This window comes from Pseudoliparis swirei, chromosome 2 (genome assembly GCF_029220125.1).
Source record: "Pseudoliparis swirei isolate HS2019 ecotype Mariana Trench chromosome 2, NWPU_hadal_v1, whole genome shotgun sequence".
NCBI lineage: Eukaryota > Metazoa > Chordata > Actinopteri > Perciformes > Liparidae > Pseudoliparis > Pseudoliparis swirei.
Window position 1 is genome coordinate 17,482,129 of NC_079389.1, and position 16,782 is coordinate 17,498,910.

Here is a 16,782-nt window from a genome sequence, read left to right on the forward strand (position 1 = left end):
GGTATGTGGTGGCTTTTAGTTCACACACAGACTTCCAACAAGTGAACTACAGTTGAACCACTGCTGGCGAAACACAAACTGAAACTGAAGATAAATAATGACCGTATAATGATTAACCATAGCTGGAACCGAGCCGGAAATGTGCCTCATTTAAGAAAACAAATTAGTAGATTTTATAAATACCCACCAGAGAACCTCTCCCACTTTCTCACCCTAAACTGAGCCCGATAACTTCCAAAGGCGTCACACGTTTTTGGGGAATAACGGCCTAAGTGTTTTAGGCTATAATATTTGACGGGATGGTGCAAGCTTCGAGTTTCCAACATGAAAGGTAAATCATGGGACTTTCTGGGTAAACACAGCTGTTGACGGCTGCAGGAAGGGTTGGTTCTGCTATACTGTTGCCATAGCAACGTGTAGTCAAGATGACAGCGCTCTCTCTGTTTTGTTTTTTGTGGGAAACCTCTGGGTTTCTCTGAGGCTGCTGTCATTAAAAAAAGAAAAAGGCCTCAAAGCAAGATGGGTTTGTTTCTGTGATTCAGGGGAGAGGAAAGAATAACAATGTATAACCACTCTTTACATTTTCTTTATACGTTGCATTTGACGAAATAATACGTGGCCTCCGTTCAGCGGAGAAATGTCTCTTTGGTTTGAGCGGACGATAAAGCAAAGACACCTGAAGCAGGACAAGAAACCGCAACTCTGGAAGAGATCACAAGCCAAATTATTTTCTTAAATCACTCACTTAAACCGTAACAATCCAATGTATGTGTTTTTAAGAAAAAGTAAGTACAGCTGCAACATAACTGCAGTGGAGTATAAAGATAAAGTAAAACAGACTGGATATGTTCATGTAAAGTACCTTAAAATGTACTTTTGTACAGTATTAAAATGTAGTAAAGTAGGTCCCGCCCCCTGAGAGAACCAGTCTTTAACGAGTGACACAGAACAAGAACTCAATCACTGAAGCCATCCAACATATTTACTGTGTGCTTGAACGAGGCGCATGAGGAAAATGGAAAATGGAATAGAAATATACATGTCAGAGTTAAAGATGAAGCAAGCAATGGATTTGTTTACGCTATTAGTCATTTAAGTTAGTTGTGGGTTTAAAAAGAAAAAAAGCCTAAATAATCTGGTTCAAACTTCTTCAAATGTGCATATTTCCCGTTTTTCCTCATCTTGTATGATATTGAACTGAATATATTTTGGGTTTTTGGATTGTTGCTGAGACTCAAATAAGGATATCTTGTCCCTAAATGAACGAACACAGCGGTCCCACTGGAGCGCCGGTCGCTGCTGTAAACACTGCTGTGAAGCAGAAAATTCAGCACCGCAATGCAGATCCATAAATTTCACAAACGAGCTCCGGCTTAGCTCCAAATGTTCACTTCACGTGCGGTAGACTGGAACAGCAATGTGCGCTGGAGCCTTTCATTAACACCCTGAGCCTCAGAAGGCTTTCCTCTCGTTTAACCCTCTGCAGGCTCTATGACCTTTGACACCTTCCCCTTTGATCCACACCTGGGAGCATCTGGGTAAAGTCGTCAATCAGGTCAACAGTTTGGCAGTTTCTTTATCGTGCCACTCTGCAGGTGTAACCTGAAACACGTGAATGAAAAACACTCATGGATTTTAAATCTTTTAATATTCAAAAAATACTTCAATTTTGGCTTCTTAGTACATAAACCACCTGGATCGGCTCCTCTATTAATACAGTGTAGTTCTCTACGGTTTGTTAGGAAATGAAAAGTGCAAAGTAGTGAACACTCTGTCCTCAGTCCACCACGCAGAGGAAAGGCTACTTCAATGCTCCCAAAGAAACAGTCAGCATGACGTCCAGGCGGAAACTACAGATGTCTGTCCTCCAAATAAAAAAATAAAAGAGCAGGGGGCACAAGTGACCCGAGCCACGTGCAAAATCAAACGTGTGTTTCCACAGTAGACCTCCTGCGGGTGGAAATAAAAACCACTGTGTCATAACAGTCCTCCCTCCGTGAGCTACAGCAGAGGAGCTTCTTCTTCAAACTGTGTTCAGAGTCCACGGCGAAGCAGCAGATGCACGGGGCCCGCCCGCGTCTCTTTCTCCACGCTGTGCATCTGAAGTCATTTCAAGTTTCTTTTCTATATTGGTCTTTTTGGTTATTATGTATCCTATATCCCGCAGCCTCCTTCCTGCGTGCAGAATGATGCAGTCGAACAGCTTTAATCCAAACTGAGGATGTGAAGAAAAAGAAATAAAACCAAAAAAAGAAACACTGCAAAGTAAACCTGTTTAGGGCAACACTGGCACAACCCGGATTCCTTACAGTTACTCAGACTACAACACAGTCCACAGACTCTAAGCAGCCGTTATCGCTTCTTCTTCTGTTTGAGGGACTTTCTCCTCTTCAGTATCATTTCATACAGCTTGTCCATGCCCTCGTGAAGCCCCTCGCCGATGATAGCACACGCAGGTTGGATGTGATAGGCGGTGGAGGGGCTGAGCTCGTGCAGAGCCAGCTGCTTCTCGATGTCCGCCACCGGAAGGGATTTGGGCAGGTCCTGCTTGTTGGCGATGACCAGCAGCGGCGTGCCCTGGTTCTCTGCGAACTTGGTGACTTTGTGCAGTTCCGTCTTGGCCTCCTCGAGCCTGTCAACGTCCACCGAGTCCACGACGTAGATGATCCCATCGGTGCACCGGCTGTAGGACTTCCACAGGGGCCTCAGCTTCTCCTGGCCCCCGACGTCCCAGAAATGGCAACTGATGCCCTTCGCGGTGCCATTACTCAGCTTGATCTTCTCAGTGTTGAACCCGATGGTGGGAACCGTGTTGACGAACTCGTTGAATTTGAGTCTGTACAGGACCGTGGTCTTCCCGGCGGAGTCCAAGCCCAGCATGACGATGTGAAGAGACTGGAAGGCAGAGATGTTGGAAAAGCTGTTGCCCATTTTGGCGTTTTCTCCTTTCTGCAGAGCTGCTGGAGGTTGTTGTTGTTGTTGTTGTTGTTGTTGTTGTTTTTGGTGGGTGAGGGGGGTGGCGGATAAAACCGCTCCGGTGCTCAGATCCCGCTCATGTAATTCCCGTGGGGAGACTGAGGTGGTGCGCAGGCCCCGGTGCGCTCCGGATGACTGATCGGCTCCGCTGTGGCCCTCAGCAGCAGCGGGGGACGCGGCGCGCGGTTCATTAGTATTCTCCTCACGCACTCGCATCCATTTGGCCGTCAAACGGCTCCTCCAGGACGGCGTGGACGCGGCGTCAGCGCTGTGAAGGACACCGGGGATCACACACACCTTTCCCCACCCGCAGGACTCCTCCCGTTGTCCTCCGACTCGGTTCCTCCGCAGGATCAAACACACCCTCTGGAAGCTGCGCACGAATACATCCACCTCACCAGGCTCGTGACTGCGCCCTGCTCTCGAGGTCGAACCGGGCAAGGTGGTGGTGGTGCGGGGTGGGGAATTAACATCCACCGATTCGTTCGCCGGTTCGTGTCGGGTGCTGCTCTCCTGACGACCGCTGCAGCTGCTCTGTCTGCGGAGAGGCTGACAAAACAAGAGCGCAACACAAGAGGCGGCCCCGCTACGCTCCACCCCGCCGGGACATGTGCCAATGAGGCAGCGCGCGTCCTCACGAGCTGCGGCGGCCGCCCCGCAGCCTGCGAGGTGCACACGCGCACTGCCGGTGAAAAACTTCACGAGCAGCGGGTCGGTTCATAAACAACATATTGTTGTGAGATCTTCGTCTTGGATAAAATACACTGCGTCATGAATACTTCACGCGCTTCAAGGTAAATGTGAGCGTGTTGTTTTCTGAATGGTTTCGGTTTCATTTTCTTTCCGTCGCAAAATAACACAAAGAGAAATAAATGCACGAGTGTGAAACATGAAGGAGTTACACCCTACGTGGTAAATACACTGGCGTGTTATTATGCGTTCACGGTGATCGTCTGGGGGAAATCACGGGCAACTGCGCCCTCTACTGGTAGAAATGTGCAAGAACACGAAGGATGACTTTTCAATTACTTCAAGGACAATTTGTGAAACTAAGGCCCTCTTTGTCAAAACTCTATAAACCCCCAACAACTCAAATATATAAATAGAATAAAAAATACCGTACATCTATTGAAAAAACAAACTCTTCATTCAAAATTATATGAACCCTTTAATATTCTAAAATATTTTTGCATCACTATTTAAGACGCAAACAGCAAATACAAAGCTCTTCCCACATGCCAACATATTTTGTTTTTCCACTAGAATCAGGGACAACAATGATCAATGATTAAATCAATAAATTGAAAACTAATTTCACTAAATACTGATTTGGAAATAAGAGTTGGTTGAAGCCCCAGAGCACCTGAGCAATGGTGGTGAATGTTGGAAAGAAGTATAAAAATAGGTATTTTACTTAAGTTAAAAAATCAATATCACCGTGTAGAACGACTCCATTATAGGAAGCATTTATTTTAAATACTTACTTGGAATGTGTCAATAGCATCTTAATGTTGCCAACAAAAATTCGAATAAATCATCAATCTAATCCATAAATGCATCATATTGTGTTATCAGGTCATATGTTTTATATGTGAAATGTTGATCTGAAAAAGTAGAAACTATAGTTGTCAAATACACATAGTGCAGTAAGTAGTAACATATCTATATTTCTTTTAATTGTTGTAGAGTAGAGGTTTAAAGTAGCATAATCATATGGAAATATGCAAGCGCACATGCCCGGCGTCTTGCAGCTCATAGTGTTTACCTGTTCATCACCACAGGAACTGCTGAAGCAAAGAAACTACAAGCCCAATACTGGATAATAATAACACACTATAACAAAAAAAAACTCAATGAGGATTGTTCCTCAAAGGTAGACAGGAAAAGAAAGAAAAAACACCTGCCTTCTCATTTAACATAATACAGTTGTAGGATATGCTGTACTTACTGCTTTCATCCACCAGATGGCAAACTGTGCTTATCTCTCACAGTGAAGAGGCAGATGTTTTTATTTCTACACAACAGACTGGGCTGAGATCCAATGTGATTTTTAATCTGGAGTTTCTGCACATTCCGTCCTTTAAAGGAAAGCCCATCCATAACATACTCAAACACACACAAACACACACACAGATTCAGGAAATAGGGGTTACCTGTGACAAAGAGACCTTGTACATGTGCACACATCTTCAGTCTCTTCAAATTCTCTTTCATCGCTATTCCAGTGAGGATACCTGCAGGAGCACCTCTCCACCAACCTCCTCTTCTCTCTGAATGAATGTGAACGAACGAACGAACGAACGAACGAACGAACACACACACACACACACACGCACACGCACACACACACACACACACACACACACACTTCACAGTAGACGTGGGAGCCCTCTTCTGACTGCATTCATTCCCCGAAGCCCGATTCCTTTCCATGGATGTCATTACCGGGGCTCTACCGGAGGATAAACATAGATAAACTCCATTTACCCTGAAATGTTACTCAATATTTATATTTCCTTTTATTGTTACTGTTGGATATTGTTATCTTTACGATAGCCCAGAGGAGCCATTCACCAACCAAACTAACCCTCCTGCGACTGGTGTCTGTTCTCATGGTCCATACAGACAGATAACATCCATATCAAATAATCTTTTATTTAAAATACATTCAGGTAAATGTCGATGTAGGTGAAGCTGAGGCCAAACTGTACTTTAACCATGATAATATGTTTGTAGTTTAAGTCTCCAATTGAAACCCAGTCAGAATGCATATTGTGCCGCCTGTCATCTGTTGCAGACTGTGGTGGCTGGGCGTGATTACACTCAGCTGTGGAGGTGTGGGGGGGAGTGGCTCAGGGAACAGGTGCCGGGAAGAGGCCTAATTGGCCTCAGCTGTGGGGAATCAGGTTGATTGTCTCTCTGCCATATCAGCGGCGAGGGAGACGGAGAGACAGGGCCGGCAGAGCAGACACTGAATAAAGTGTCCTGCCAAACGTTACACTACGTGTCTTCATCCTTTGGTGTTGGGGAGCGGAAGCCGGGGGTGAATAACTGGACCCTGTACAGAGACATTTTGGATAGTTCAAGAGGCCGATCACATCCGCACACACAGGTGAGCACACTCTCACTAGCCCCCCACCCCCGACAACGATCGCCGTGGGCTAAGCCCCAGATGTATCCAAATCCTAGAGACGCGCCTGGTGCTCACCTGTGTGCGCGGATGTGTCAGCGCGTAACACGGCAGAGCGATGCGCGTTATGGGAGCGGCGGCGCTGGGCTTAGCCCAGAAGAGTGAAGCAGCGAAATTTGTAGACATAGAAACACTCTCAGACAGCAGCTTGCTGTTACGTGCGCCTGCTGCCAGCCTGACTCCGCTGTTTTGGGTGAATGACGTCACGTGCGACCTGGAGGTGTTAACCACTTGTGTGCCAAATCTTTTTTTTCTTTTTATTAACATTCGGGGCTTTAGCCTAGGGACGCCACTGAGTCTCACGCTCAATGCGTGACACTTGAGAGCCCTGAGAATGTTTAATATTAATTATAACACTATTAGACCGCCATTACATTTTTCCTCTCGCGCACCCCCTAGAGACAGCTCGCGCACCCCCAGGGAATCCCTGGTCTAGAAGATCGACATGAATAGTACAGTGATTAGTCAAATTTGCAATATTCTAATTTGACCATTTTGGGGTAAATTGGGCCACAGAAATGACAGTTATTTCCTTAATGGGGTGCTTTGCTATAAAAAACGGTTAAATTGGCTTCAGTTAATTAGATTTATTGAAATCAAAGAGGTTGTTTCATCAGGATGGCTCCACTGCTGAGGAACATTTGTAGATCTAAAATTGCCAATGGGACCACATACGTGTTCACTAAATGTTCAAAACCATGATTTATTCACATCATCAGGCAGGTTTCCCAGAAGCTCCTTCACGCGGGAGTTTTCTAATCGCTTGATGGAGGTGGTGCATGTTTATCTGCTCAAAATCCCTATCCTCTGAAAAGCAGCTCCATAGTTATGTTAATGATATTCTCTCGTTTACGCTCTGTGTTGTCTGGAGATATTAAATATTCACATGTGAAGCTCAAAAGGGGGGTCATAAATAGCCATGAAAGGATTGCTGTTTTTAAATGAATGATGTTATGCATGGGCCAGACGTGGGCCTTTATTACTGATGAGTCATGTTACACAACCGTGTTTTGGTCCGACACCCAGATCTAAATTGACCACGGGGGCTATTTTTTAAATCATAAAATAATAATGATTTAAATTATGCACAAGGCAACAACGCGAGGCTACTATTTCAAAATGAAAGAGTATGTTATTAAATCTGAACGTGCAGCTCTAGCAGGGCGCTACATCTCAGGCTGAAGAGTCCCCCCACCTGCACACGACAAGCAGCGCTCACCATTACTCAGGGGAACACTTGCCACTGAAATGTCATTTTGTAATAAAAGTGTTGCCGAGACGCTGCATCCTCAACGTTGCATTATTTATGAACGAATAATGGAAGCGTATGAAATCAATGTCGGACGATGAGAAAGACGGAGTTTGTGTCAGAACCGCCCGGTCTCCGGCCGAGCTGTTTGCTAACGAAGACCGTGGAGTCTGATGTGCAGGTTATGGCGACGCTGATAACACATCCAGACATCCCTCACGACTCTAGTGTTCTCTGGATTTTATTTTTTCCTCTAATCCCGACAGGAAGGCCATAGAAAATTGGTCTGCGGCAGCCATGAAAGACGAGTGATGCAACTGAGGTCTTTGTCTGTGAAATCATGTCGAATGACTCGAGGGCCTGTGTGGTGCTCAGCGCCGAGCTCGCACTTCAATCAGGAAGACAGATTTCCCTAAGAACTCGGCCAGTGAAAAACACATCGGGAGACCTTAATGTCCTTTAACCTCCAGCAGCAGTCGGGTGGGTGGGGGGGGGGGGTCAAAGTCACGAGGCACAAATCAAAACACACAGTGGGCGCTTTCAGTTTATTTTTCCTTTCGGAATTCTGCATAGAAAAGTAAAGAACAGGGGAGAAAATCCAAACTCCACACGCAAAGGAGCAGCAGCCCTCCGAGGTCGATGAACGATGCTGCGCTGCATTGTTCTTCCTGAATGCAGATGGTGGCTTTAACATGAAACATGGCTGCAGTGAAAATTATCTATATTCTTGGCAAAAGTTTTTGCCTGCATATATGAGCACCATCACATTATCTCCATCCTCCGCTGAATGGACGTGTCTCCGAACAGCCTGCAGAAGCTTGATTGTTGCAGCTGCTGCTGCAGGTGGTGTCCTGCAGGTCTTGTGTTCTCCAACCTAATAGACCACGGAGCGTCTTTATTGGCTCCTCCAGCCTGCTTTTGGGGGATAAAAGCCTCGCTGTGCGTATCACATGCGTAATAGCTGAGGGGACTAGTTCGCTAAAGAAAGCATCCGGACTAGAAGCCCTTCAGATAAAAAGAGAGAGAGTGGTGTGGCCGAATCAAAGGGATGGAAAGATGTCTCAACTCAAGTGCTTTTGATGGAGGTGGAGTGTTGTTTTTCTGTATGTCTGCAAATAAACAGGCTCCCAGGCGTGTGATATTCAATGTGGATGCAATGCTGTACTTTAGCAGGATCAGAGCTCTGAGGAGGCAAAATGATCGATGATTTCCAAAATATCATCATCCAACGGTTCTCATGAGAAAGTGACTCCTCTTTGATTGTGTGCACTACACAAGTTTAGAAACGCGTGTCAAAATCCGTGTTGTTACACCTACACTCACGTTTCAAAGTAAACTTTTGTCGTGACAGGAAACGACTCACTATCGAATGGCTGTTACTCCAGTATGCTGGTCACATGACAAAGACATCAATATTGACTTCCTGTTGCACAAGTGGCACAAACGAGATGTACTTGCAAATACCTTCTGTATTTATATGTGTACCCTTCCACCTCCCCTCATACAGCTTGCTTTAAACCCCCACAGAGACTGTGTGGGCTTTTGCGTTATTTAAACTTGCTCATTCATGAATTTGTGAAAAAGATCCCAAAGCGCATGCATTGTTGTCCCGTTGCTGCTATTTCCACAGAACCACAAATATCAACCTCATGGTGGCACTAGAGGGAAAGTCAGTCCGCCTATTGTCTGCAGCGATGTCCCAGAACGCAGCAATTAAGGTGGCGATCACAATGTGTTGTCCAACAATAGTGGAGATAACAACCCAGGTGGTAAAAACACTTATCTTTAATGTAGTGTGAACTCCATGCTCTGGATTGATAAACCCACCTGACAAAGGTTTAATTCTCACCATCCACATGTGTTGGGGAAACGACGTTCAGCTTTCAGGTGGCTCCTGTTTAAACAGCGAGGGAAGGCGAAGTCTACGTGCCGCTGTTTGGACAGAACGCCGCCCGTTGACCTCTGAACCCGTTTGACAAACATCTGCACGCCGAGCAGGAATGCATCGCCTCCACGAGGAGATTTAGGTTTAGAAAACACGGACGACGGCGTCGGGGAGCCGTGGCCCTGCAGAACGAGGTCAAAGTCGCCTGCGATCTTCAGCCTCGGCGGGCCGCCGCGTACGCGCAGCAGCGGGCGCCGTTCATTAACGCCTTCTGTCGGATGCAAATGAGAAACTGATTGAAAGAATGAGTCGCTGCAGGTCACAGCACGTCTCCGGGAGTCTGGAGGAACGATCCGTGAACTCGGTAAAATGGTGAATTCACATTGTGTGTTTGGTGAAACGCGTCCTCGGTTCATCTTAGAGGAACAAGTCAGATGAGTGTTATGAGCACACACAAAAACATGAAAGGGAAATAATTTCCCTGTCAACAAAGTGTGAGTCGGTCTCTCCAGAGACAGCTGGTTATTGCTTTTAATCAAACGAAGAGGAAGAAGTGCACTTTTTAAGAATTATTTTTAGTGGTGGATTAATGCACCTTTGGTGATTAATATTAGACTCCAGTGAGTATATCCATGGTAATGATGTAATATGTCACTCGGTGCAACACTGAGGCTTTATGATGTCTTTTGAATGGACAATGATGGAAGACAATATATCAGACTTTGGTACTAATTCATGGGTTAATTCACTGAAAATTACTCATTTGTGTGTGTGGGGGGGGGGGGGTTGTTCTTCCAGTCTGTAGGCTTCATCTTCTTGAGACCACTAGTGTCTGTACAAAATGACAATTCATCCAATAGTTGATGAGATATTTCAGTACGGAGCAAAGCGGTATCGACGACCTGACCGACATTGTTATCTCCACGCTGCAACATCTCCCAGAAACCGTGTCACGCTGACATTTTTGCAGAGCTGCGTATCATTTTTCATTCCATACTTAGAATTTGGCTAAAATGAGCCTTTAAGAAGAAGAGTCTTATGAAACCGGAGCAGAGGAGGAAAACAACAAAGTGGCACGATGCCTCTGAGAGAGGAAACTGAGTTGTTGTGGTTGTTTTCCTTTGTTGCCTCTCAGCTCTCACATTATTCATCTCCTGCAATCTGCAGTCAGAGATGAAGAGTGAGAGGCCTGATCTTGAAATATATTCTCTGTTTGTTGACAGTCATTTGTCTTGATGTCTTTCAGTCATTACCGCTCTCTTTTTCTTTCTCCTAGTATCTCTCTCTCTCTCTCTCTCTCTCTCACACACACACACAAACACACAAAGGTTGTTATGGAGATTTGCATGCTGTGCTCCCGAGGTTGCCATGGCACCAGGTTTTACTCGGCGCAGAGTGTTTTGTTGGCGAGGCTCCGCCTCCCTCCAGCAGCTCAAATTAATAAAACAGTTTGGTCTGTGCATGTTTACCACCTCCCCAAATGGACCATAAGGACTGCGATGGAGGAAGAGGAGGATGTGGGCGAGGCAGAAAGTGAGAGGGGTGTGATCCAGAGGCGATCCATTATCTGGTGATTGAAAAACAACCCTGAAGTTGATGGCAGTGCTGAGAGCAACGCTGAGGGAAGAGAAGCAGCCGTGTGCCGAGTTTCGCTTCAGCTGCAAATAGGAAGAAAAATACTATTTATTATTCAGTCATGCTGTTTTTACCATAAAACCATGCAGTCGGTCTCCGTGTTAAAGCTGACGAGCGTTAAAAATGGGAAAACCTCCCTCTGTGTTGGTGTATATAAAAAGAGATGTCGGGAGCCTGCAGAGGAGACACATCAACAGATTGAAATGTAGCATCCAACAAGACATCAGCGCATGTTTTTCGTTAACACCACAAAGAAACTCTCTCTCTCTCTCTGCTTGATGCAAGTCTGAGATTCTGTTATATTTGACACAGAATGAGACTAACTGCTTTTCAGAATGTAATACAAATATATATAATACTATGAATAGACTCCAGACTTAAATCAGTGGAGCAAACTGTATTCCTGAACTTTAATGCCACACTGACATTGTGGGAGTAAGTTTGATATGAGAAATCCAGATTGATGGTGAAACGTTCAGTTCTCTTGCTCTCTGCTGATGAGAGCAGAGTTTTCTTAAGCCGGTCTCCAACGCTGACGAAATGTCCTTATCTCTGCAGACACATCCTCCTTGAAACCAAGTGGGTTTCAAACCGACGAGGTTTCCTAGGAGACAAACGGCGAACGTCACCGGTGGTCTGTTGTTGAAGAGAGAGAAACGGGGGGTGGGGAGTCGGTATCTCTTGGACCCGAGTCGCCAGTAAAATGTAATCAGTCCATCATCCTGGCCCGGAAGAGCCGTTTGGTTTTTTTCCACTTTTACCTCTAAAGCCTGCGTGCGTGCTCGACTGAAAATCCAACAAAAGTCAAAGACCCTTTTGTCTCAGTCTGCAGAACATGCCGCTAATCGTCGCTCTGCATTTCCTCGAGCACTGAAAAGCACTCCTCTGTCAGGACCTGGTCGTCAGTGACGCAAATACTACAAATGCCGCTGAACATTCTTCATGAATCCAGTTAGAATTATATAATATCCGCCCGCCGCATTAATTGAAGCAGCCGTAATCATGACTCGAAGGTCGCGGGTGGAACGACAACATATCTGGAGGAGGCCGTTGTCTCCTCTCATATGCGACCTCAAGCCATTTGTTGTTCTGCATTTGGTTGTTGAGGTAGTCGCTGTTTTTGTCGTACAATATATATCTTACAATAATACTAGCAGTATGGAGTCATTGCCCTCATTGCTGCAAGCTACCTGTAGCTATACCTCCAGGTATGACATCACTTGGAACAAAAGGTTTCATTGGTCAGACTTATTTCTACAGACGGAAATCGGGTGAAATCAAAGTTGATCCGAATTCTTCTTCCCTCGCATTAGTGTTGCACAGTGGTGTGCATGCACATCTTTTTTTTCAGTAAATGTCCATGCTTGGCGTTTTGCCATCGCTGATAATATGTTGTGTCGAGGGAGATGTGAGATTGAAGGGGACGAGGCTTGAAAGCAAAAAAAAACATGAGCAACCAGAAGTGTAGTCGGACATCTCAGACCTCTGCCAAGGCTAATCTACTGCAAAATGAAATGGGCTCTCCCTTGGCCCAAGATACACCTTATGCCAGGACTTTCAGGCCAAAAGTCTTTCCTTCTGGTAAACAGAGACAAGCAAACCAAACGGAAAACACAACCTTCTTGGTGGAAGTAACAAAGCATCATGGACAAGCTGAAGAAAAGGGGCTTTTATATACACCGGTATGTACTGTATATGCAGCGATGATGGTGTGTAGTCTGTATGCAGGGCTGATGAAGAAAGTGGTAACAGGATTAGCATGTTGGGCGGGGAGGGTCAGGTGACTGGGAGGGGTGTGGCTGGGTGTGGGAGTGAGGCGACAGGAGACAGAAGGCATCTGTTGGCCAAGTAGAGATGGGAAATAAACTTGTTTGAGCAAGAGAGAATGTGACTGAAGGCGGAGTGTGTACATGTACACACACACACACACACAAGTATACTGTATATATATATATATATATATATTTGTACATGTATATACCCGTTTGGTCTTTTTGTCTAGTTTACAACTTTAACATATGTTGCTCATCCGTCAAATCTGAAATGATACAATAAAAACACTGCGACACAAAAATAAAGAGCATTATGAGATACATTTATAATATCACCCGGACATGTTGCGCTTGTCTGGCCTTCAGCTGCACCTGGGTGTCATGTAAACACGGAGCTGCCTGTGGCCTCCACCCTCCATCCATCAACGCCTCTCCTTTTGCTCCGGCTCCTGTTTGTTAGTGCTCCGTATCGCCCCACGAACCCCACGGACCCACGGACACACACACACACACACACAAGGATTTGATTCGGGGAGGAGGCTGACGGTGCCGAGTACACAGAGAGTCGGCCTCCCTGCCAGGTTTCGATCTCACTCACCTTTCTCATCAGAGAGCTGCTCCGAGAACAAACAGACGTTTGTTCGGCTCTTGTCAGCAGACATGCAAACTCCTGCTGCCGGGTTTATTCACCGGTTGGTGAATCATGCGTATTTCCCTGAAAATGACCCTACAGAGAAAGGTCAGCATTTTCACCTGCATTTCATGCTCCTCGAAGACCGTTTACTCCTCTGGATCCAATTAAACTGATTTATAAAAAGTGAGGAGAAATGTGTCGAGAAACACCAGAACTTCTGAGTTTCTCAAAGTTATTTGAACAATCAAAAGAGTGAAATGTCTTGATTAGAATTTTTTATTTTTATTTCAGCCCGAGATGTGCACGACTGATTGTTTCTCCGTCTCACTTTCACCATTTTAATTAACCAAAGTAGTCTCGTATTTTTTCTCGCATTGCAAATTCCTCAGTGGTTATTGAGATCTGTTGAGGTTGTTGACCAACTCATGGTAAACAAAGAATACTGGACATGTGTCACGGCCAATGGATACGGGTAACAAAGGAAGTAGACCTTGAATAAAAAATAGATTAGCACTTCAAAGGCACTTACTTACACCATTTTGTAGTTTAGCTTTCTTGAAGAAATGTTACTTTCTTGATTCTTGTTCTGAGTTTGTATTGATGGTTGAATGTAAGTCCCTTTAAATGAAATGTAATGTAAAAGTACCCAGACAAAAGAAGCCAGTCAGCTCCATGATTTAAACTTGGGGGGGGGGGGGATTCAAAGTCCAAAAGATTAGGCAGAAATTCAAAACAGGCAGGTTACAGATTCCAGGATTTCAGGCTACAGACAGATTACAGCTGTGAGAAAGCGCCGGCATGAGGCGCTTCCATATATCCCACCAGGTTGACCGGCGCGACTCCAGCAGTAACTGGTTTCTGTCTACTGGTGAGTCTTCTGGTTGTACTGGGTGGTGTAGAGCGGACTGCAGACATGTGCTCAAAGATAAAAGAGGCTCAAACCATATCATTGTGATTAATAACCCACATGGGTGAACACGCACAAGAAGAATTATCAGATGAAGCGAATGGAGGCATCTGTGGAACAGCGTGAAGAATTGTTTGAATGTTTTTATTAGCTGCAGATGACGGACGGATCCTTTTGGGGTATCGCATGCCAGACGGGCCTCTGTTGACTGGTGTGTTTGTTCTGGTTTTGTTTCCATATTGTAGCGGTTCCTGGGCACGAACAGCCTGAACGAGTTTAATCAAAATTGTGTTGCGATGAGGTTATTTGCCAAAAGCTCTTCAACTCAGAACTGGAGAAGAGAGCAAAGGGTCAACAGACCAGATTCAATTCAATTCAGTTTATTTGTATAGCCCAATTTCACAAATTACAAATTTGTCTCAGAGTGCTTTACAATCTGTACACATAGACATCCCTGTCCCAAAACCTCACATAGGATCTGGGAAAACTCCCAAACAACCCTTCAGGGGGAAAAAAGGGAAGAAACCTTCAGGAGAGCAACAGAGGAGGATCCCTCTCCAGGATGGAGAGAACAATAGATGTCATGTGTACAGAAGGACAGATTTAGAGTTTAAATACATTCAATGAATATGACTAGTGTATGAATAGTTCATAGTAGGCATATTCCACGATGGAGACCTCCACGATCCATCAGGCAGATGGCGGTGGGGAGGAGGAGTGGGCGGAGTCTCAACACTGGGCGGAGTCTCAACAGGGCAGTGGCGTGGTCGGTAGCAGGAATTCCACGACCCAGACCTCGATGATCCATCAGCAGATAGGATCTATGTCGTCTCATAGGGTCCGATGACCCCATGAGACGTGAAGTCAAAAGGACTCCGGGGAGAAAGCAGAGTTAGTAATGTGTGATGGAGAGATGAAAAGTCATCCCTAAGGAGAGAAAAAAGAGGAGATAGGTGCTCAGTGCATCCTAAACGTCCCCCGGCAGCTATAAGCCTATAGCAGCATATCCAGGGGCTGGACCAGGTGAACCTGATTCAGCCCTAACTATAAGCTCTGTCAAAGAGGAAAGTCTTAAGTCTACTCTTAAATGAGGTGACTGTGTCTGCCTCCCGGACTGAAATTGGAAGCTGGTTCCATAAAAGAGGAGCAGATCTGATGGGAGAGAGGAAAGCGATGGCCGTCACGGTAAAATGACAGCACAATGATGAAGAACTACTGAGTTAAATTATGAGCTCCCCTTCAGCTGGCAGCGATTTAAAAGCTTTCGCCAGTCTCGGATGTAGTTAAACTGAGATTTGGCCGCTGTTGTGGACAGAAGGAGCCGTCGCTCTTCGCTGAAAGACAAAACACCACAACCATCGATGTCAGGAGACGGCCGAGCTTCGTTCTTTCACCGCCTTGTTTACATTCAATTAGAAAACTTCTGATAAAATGCAAATTTGATGAAGACTCTCTGAACATTGGAAGGTCAAGTCTGATGATTATCAATTAGTTTTGACTCTGCTGACCTTGTCGTATTAGAAAATGGGTTTGTTGACATTTCATGCAGTCTGCATTGAATATTATATTTATGTGGTAAAGTATGTGGACACCCACCTTCTGTGTGTTTGTTGTGGACTGTTTTTCCTACGTTGTGCATCTTGAGTCCAGAAGAAGGGAATTCTCATAATGCTGCACAATGCCGTGGTATTTCAGACATATTGTCTGTGTTTGTCCCTTTCTTTATAAGCCAGATCCAGAAAGAATTGTTCTCCCCAGTATTTCCCTAGTTTTATGCAAAAATGGGTGCCATATCATACTTTTCATAACTTGTGACATTGTGCAAACTATTTCAGTAATTCTCAAAGGAGGAAAAGGTTTTAGATTCATCAGTATTTCCATTTTAAAATCTGTAATAGTTAATAAATTATGATATAATTCAACAAATCTATAACTCTTAGGCCATGCAAATATGTTCTATACACATATATATATATATATATATATGTATATATATGTATATATATATGATTCCTCCCCGGTGTCTGAGGGAGAGGTACCACAAGTCCTTCCTTCCTGCTGCTGTCAGGCTGCACAACACACTGCAGTAGATCGCTGGAGATCCTGGCAAACTCAGCACTTTTCTTTACTCAGCACTTTCCTCTATTTTCCCCCTGTATATTTAGTATTTTGTATTAGTATTTAGTTTTTCAGGATTGTGTTTTGTGTTTTATATTTATTTTCATTGATGCTCTGATGTGCACCGCTGCTGTGATTTTTGAAATTTCCCCACTGTGGGACGAATAAAAGAATATCAAATCATATGTACATACATATATATATATATATGTGTATGTACATATGTATGTACATACATATATATATATATGTATGTACATATATATATATATACAGTATATGTATGTATGTGTGTGTATATATATATATATAAATTATATAAATTAGTTCTTTTGCAGGGTTTTTTTCACGTGACAAAGACTACATGTGTAAAAAAATTTGCTCAGCCAAATTATTTCAGGAGACATATATAGACA

At 44.6% G+C, this 16,782-nt stretch overlaps 1 protein-coding gene across 1 annotated transcript; it reads right to left on the reverse strand.

Annotated features, from left to right (window-relative positions):
* Positions 1 to 1,631: 1,631 nt before the first annotated feature.
* Positions 1,632 to 3,574, reverse strand: LOC130208267 (ADP-ribosylation factor-like protein 4C). The gene has a single exon (XM_056437299.1). It carries the CDS (start codon positions 3,190 to 3,192, stop codon positions 2,353 to 2,355), a length of 840 nt encoding a protein of 279 aa, XP_056293274.1. The 5' UTR covers positions 3,193 to 3,574; the 3' UTR covers positions 1,632 to 2,352.
* Between the last annotated feature and the right edge of the window lie 13,208 nt (positions 3,575 to 16,782).